The sequence below is a fragment of the Trichomycterus rosablanca genome, chromosome 2, assembly GCF_030014385.1.
Source record: "Trichomycterus rosablanca isolate fTriRos1 chromosome 2, fTriRos1.hap1, whole genome shotgun sequence".
Classification (NCBI taxonomy): domain Eukaryota; kingdom Metazoa; phylum Chordata; class Actinopteri; order Siluriformes; family Trichomycteridae; genus Trichomycterus; species Trichomycterus rosablanca.
Genome location: NC_085989.1, coordinates 23032384 through 23038383, shown reverse-complemented (window position 1 = coordinate 23038383; position 6000 = coordinate 23032384). Strand labels below are relative to the sequence as shown.

At 40.6% G+C, this 6000-nt stretch overlaps 1 protein-coding gene across 2 annotated transcripts in view; it reads right to left on the bottom strand.

Moving 5' to 3' along the window:
• rnf216 (ring finger protein 216) overlaps window positions 1–6000 on the bottom strand; it is a 54817-nt gene continuing 48817 nt past the window's right edge. For both annotated transcript variants that reach the window (XM_063012707.1, XM_063012698.1), the window contains exons 16-17: window positions 1070–1145; window positions 1–953 (exon numbers count right to left, since the gene is read on the bottom strand). In XM_063012707.1, the coding sequence (XP_062868777.1) occupies window positions 661–953; window positions 1070–1145 (369 nt within the window). In that variant the 3' untranslated portion in view covers window positions 1–660. The remainder of the gene's footprint in view (window positions 954–1069; window positions 1146–6000) is intronic.

The window sequence follows — 6000 nt, the reverse complement described above, 5'->3', positions numbered from 1 at the left end:
TGGAATAATAATAAAAGAATTTAATTTAAGATTAAAGTAAATTTAATACAATCCGAAATCATGGTTTGTAGGCAGCATACACTATATAAACACTATGCATTCCTCTTATTCATTGGTTCCTAACAGTTTGGGGAAAGCCCTTTCCTTTATTAGCATTACTGTACCCCGTGCACAAAGCTAGGCACAAAAAGACATGATTTGACGAGCTTGGAGTTAAGGATTTCAAAATAACCTGCACATAACCCCGACCTGAGATAAACAAGAACATGATTCCTAACCAGGTCTTCTCATCAATTATCAGTACCTGAATATACAAATGTTCTTTTGACTAAAAGAGCAAAGATTCCCACAGACACACACTCCCACAGACGTGAGAATCTAGTGGAAAGCCTTTCCAGAAGAAATGTACTCGCATTTTTAACTGCTTCCAACAAACAAAAAAAATCCAAATTCTCACAAAAAATGATTTTTTAATTCAACAGAAAACTGCTGGACACATTCTTCTGTGTGCATGAATAGTAGTTGCTCAAAAAAGAAAAAAAAGAACTTTTTTTGCTTTGAAAACAGCCAGTAATAAATCAAAATGAAAAAAAGAGAGGAATTGAGGTTATATGATCCTAGAGTCTGGGGAAACACATTTTAGTCAGTACTACAGGCTCATCAGATAGGCCTAAAGAAGCGATGTGGCGGGCCATAGTGCATAGGCATGTTAAAATCAAAGTTGGCATTGGGAACATTGTAGTTAACGGGAGGCAGGTTGGGCAGCGGGGGTACATAGGGAGCAGCGACGGGCTGAAGGAAAAGCCTCTGGCGACCGGGAAGTAACACCTGAGGGAGAAACAGAGGGGGATGCACAATGTTTCGAGCAGCATTAGCGGCTGGAGCCTGCTCCATCCGGGGTCTCTTAGGAGGGCTGGGTTCAGGAGGAGGACCCACTCTCTTCCCAGCATTCTCTGAGGATAGTGCAACACAGGAGAAATGACAAGCTGTTAGGCTCTGTCTGTTAATGCATTTACGTATACACTACAGACATAACTGAACAGTAAACAGAAGTGTGACTAAGTTTTACCTGTCAGTGTGTTCTTCTTGTTTAGTTCGGCTTCACCTTCCTTCTGGATCTCCTGGATGAGTCGCTCATCGTCTTGCTAAAATGAGAGACGGACAAAGTGACAAATGCGCGAGTATCGAAAATGTAACAGTATTTGATGCCTATTAGAATTATGGTGAATTAAAATAAAGGCCAAAAACAATGCACTTGGCTGTATCTCAAATACCTTACATATGGTAACTTAGTACACAGCCACAAGCAAAGTAACCGTTGTTAACTATTTATATTTAATAGGACGTATAATGTGGGACATAGCTCTTAACTTTGCCAGCAATAGCTTCTCTGTTTGATTTAATGCGTATAATGGATCAGGGCTTTCTTAATTTTACTCTTGTCTCTTGTTCCACTTGCCTTGGTATAGACTCAAACTACCACTATTCTTGTAAGGCCAACCATAATCTCTAACAAGATTTGACATCTGGTGACTTTAGCTTATTAGCTCATTTATACCACTCGAAGCCAGGGCTGTGTCCCAAATAAGGTAGGGCTGTGTCCCAAACTGCACAGTCCTGTACTAAATAGCATGTCAAAAAAGCACTACCTATTAAAATACTGAAATGTCAACTTGTGTGGCAAACAACTAGGCAAACAAGGGCAGGTGGAAGTTTCGCCCTGATTTTTTGTTTGCTGTCAGCTAGATAAGCAGCTCTGCATTGGCTTGGGGCTCGAAAATCGCTATGTGTGAAGCGGCTCGCAGACTCAAGAAAAATATCTACCATGTTAAATATCTGGACAACTCAGCGACTCAAAATCATGGAGTGTGAAAGGTGTTGCGATCAGATTGCAATTGTTATGAACGCGAAATACATAACTGAAAACCTGGGGGAGGGGTTGTAAATATGCAAAACAGGGGCATAATACAGTTTATAACAGAATACATCGGCACACACAAGCTTTACTGTGTTTGTGACTTCCACGCCAAACCATCATACCAACGCTGCATTGCAAAAAATATTGGCCACGTAGCCAAATCCGCTCCTTTACCCAGATTAATTTTTTTTTCCTACTTGCTTTTACGCAACACATCAGCGCTCAAACAACTTTAATTGCTCGCTTCTTGTTGACATGCATTTTTGGACATGGTATCACTAAACCCAGTCACTTCTCGCGTATGTTTTCGTGACAAAACATAGTTTGGGAGACCAGACAGACTCATCAGGACAGAGTTCTGCTGGTGTAAATCGTGTAGTGTGTAATCCCCAATCGCCAATCAATCGTGTAGTGTGAAAACCACAACCACTTAAAAGACTCCGGATTACAAGAGATCCAGTTGTGTAGTGTGAGTGGTACAGTGATCTGAACAGCTTGAAAGTCATGTAGTGTGAACTTGGCATAAGAGGCTAATTTTAAACTTGTGATAAAAGTTTACGTTACACAAATGTTACAATCCTGTAATGCACTCACCTATGAGGTAATCTTATAGTATAATCACTCTGACATACACAGCATTCTGAAAGTTTAAGAATGTTGTAAGACTGGAAAACTGAATGATTCACAGGAAGAGGAATCATGGGGGGGTCTGGGTGGGGGTCTTAGACACAAACAAAAATGCTGTTAGACACGAACACAAAGCAGGCACAAACCAAAGCTTTTCATAAATCAAAAGCTCAGATTTTTGCCAATCCAAGAAGAAAAATCTAGTTTACACTCCCTGTTGTAATTGTACTCCTGCCTGTATGCATTCAAGGTTGTCAGTAACCCAAACTATAGTGACGGCAAAACAGAAAATTGAGGAAGTTGGGAAGGCCACATAACTTGCTTAACAAAAAGAAAGCTTCAGAACACCCACTCAGCTAACAGCATAACCTATGTAGTAGCTTTCACACGATATTGGTGACTAGGCCTAATTCTGGTGTAGCTTCATCCAGTAAAAAAAAAAAAAAGAATTTTAAGTGCATTATTTAAATATCAGTAATAATTAGATAACACACCTATAGTGGTGTCAAACTTCAAATGACAAAAGTGCTGAAATAGACCTGACACGACATGTTCATACCGTGACAACTGTAGCCACAAATTTTATCAGATGTGCTTCCACTGACTTGGAATATCTGTAGCCGTAGCAAATGCAAATTAATGTAAAATATATTCCTAATTAAATAAATAACAATAAGCAGTCTTTTAAAAAAACATTTTTGTTATACAATAATATTACAGCTATAAAAAGGTATATTATATTATTTCTGACGATATTAGTAAAGATATATCAATATTATGTCTCATAATATTTTACTTCAACGTTCTAGCCAGCTTAAAGGATGTATTTTATGCCTAATATGGAGATCACGCTTGCCTGCTTTCCACATCATGCTTACATTTTTGCATATATACATATTATATACAGTGTATCACAAAAGTGAGTACACCCCTCACATTTCTGCAAATATTTCATTATATCTTTTCATGGGACAACACTATAGAAATAAAACTTGGATATAACTTAGAGTAGTCAGTGTACAGCTTGTATAGCAGTGTAGATTTACTGTCTTCTGAAAATAACTCAACACACAGCCATTAATGTCTAAATAGCTGGCAACATAAGTGAGTACACCCCACAGTGAACATGTCCAAATTGTGCCCAAATGTGTCGTTGTCCCTCCCTGGTGTCATGTGTCAAGGTCCCAGGTGTAAATGGGGAGCAGGGCTGTTAAATTTGGTGTTTTGGGTACAATTCTCTCATACTGGCCACTGGATATTCAACATGGCACCTCATGGCAAAGGACTCTCTGAGGATGTGAGAAATAGAATTGTTGCTCTCCACAAAGATGGCCTGGGCTATAAGAAGATTGCTAACACCCTGAAACTGAGCTACAGCATGGTGGCCAAGGTCATACAGCGGTTTTCCAGGACAGGTTCCACTCGGAACAGGCTTCGCCAGGGTCGACCAAAGAAGTTGAGTCCACGTGTTCGGCGTCATATCCAGAGGTTGGCTTTAAAAAATAGACACATGAGTGCTGCCAGCATTGCTGCAGAGGTTGAAGACGTGGGAGGTCAGCCTGTCAGTGCTCAGACCATACGCCGCACACTGCATCAACTCGGTCTGCATGGTCGTCATCCCAGAAGGAAGCTGACGCACAAGAAAGCCCGCAAACAGTTTGCTGAAGACAAGCAGTCCAAGAACATGGATTACTGGAATGCCCTGTGGTCTGACGAGACCAAGATAAACTTGTTTGGCTCAGATGGTGTCCAGCATGTGTGGCGGCGCCCTGGTGAGAAGTACCAAGACAACTGTATCTTGCCTACAGTCAAGCATGGTGGTGGTAGCATCATGGTCTTGGGCTGCATGAGTGTTGCTGGCACTGGGGAGCTGCAGTTCATTGAGGGAAACATGAATTCCAACATGTACTCTGACATTCTGAAACAGAGCATGATCCCCTCCCTTCGAAAACTGGGCCTCATGGCAGTTTTCCAACAGGATAACGACCCCAAACACAACCTCCAAGATGACAACTGCCTTGCTGAGGAAGCTGAAGGTAAAGGTGATGGACTAAACCCAATTGAGCACCTGTGGCGCATCCTCAAGTGGAAGGTGGAGGAGTTCAAGGTGTCTAACATCCACCAGCTCCGTGATGTCATCATGGAGGAGTGGAAGAGGATTCCAGTAGCAACCTGTGCAGCTCTGGTGAATTCCATGCCCAGGAGGGTTAAGGCAGTGCTGGATAATAATGGTGGTCACACAAAATATTGACACTTTGGGCACAATTTGGACATGTTCACTGTGGGGTGTACTCACTTATGTTGCCAGCCATTTAGACATTAATGGCTGTGTGTTGAGTTATTTTCAGAAGACAGTAAATCTACACTGCTATACAAGTTGTACACTGACTACTCTAAGTTATATCCAAGTTTTAGTTCTATAGTGTTGTCCCATGAAAAGATATAATAAAATATTTGCAGAAATGTGAGGGGTGTACTCACTTTTGTGATACACTGTATATACACTGTATATATAAACCCTATTTCTAAAAACAAAACATTGTGTAATGCTACTTTATGCAGTAAAAGAAGAATGTGATTTGTTAATTTTCTTTATTTAAATGTTTAATCAGCTGACAAAAGTCAGTTTCCACCAATCAGCTTCATTATATTTTGTAATTAAAAAAGCAATAGAAACAGTTTCCAAACCATGAAAATGTGTCATTAATATTAAAGGTGATGGAACACAGGGGTAAACACGCCTCTGTACCAACTTTTTCAGAGTGTGCTGTAGGCATCACATTCTAAATGTGTTTTTATTTACAAAATACAATGTTGATCAGTAAAAATATTGAAAGTATTTTCTTTCTACTTTTATCAGTGAAATGAAGGTTTTAAAGAATTAACAAATCACAGATTCTTTTACTGTGTTTTACAAAACATCCCAACTTTTCTGGAAATGGGGTTTGTACACCAACTAAGCATAACATTATGACCACTGACAGGTGAAGTGAATAACACTGATTATCTCTTCATCACAGCACCTGTTAGTGGGTGGGATATATTAGGCAGCAAGTGAACATTTTATCCTCAAAGTTGATGTGTTAGAAGCAGGAAAAATGGGCAAGCGTAAGGATTTGCGCGAGTTTGACAAGGGCCAAAATATGATGGCTAGACGACTGGGTCAGAGCATCTCCAAAACTGCAGCTCTTGTGGGGTGTTCCTGGTCTGCAGTAGTCAGTATCTATCAAAAGGTCCAAGAAAGGAACAGTGGTAAACCGGTGACAGGATCATGGGCGGCCAAGGCTCATTGATGCACGTGTGGAGTGAAGGTTGGCCCGTGTGGTCCGATTCAACAGATGAGCTACTGTAGCTCAAATTGCTGAAGAAGTTAATGCTGGTTCTGATAGAAAGGGGTCAGAATACACAGTGCATCACAGTTGAAGGGCTGTTTTGGCAGCAAAAGGGGACCAACA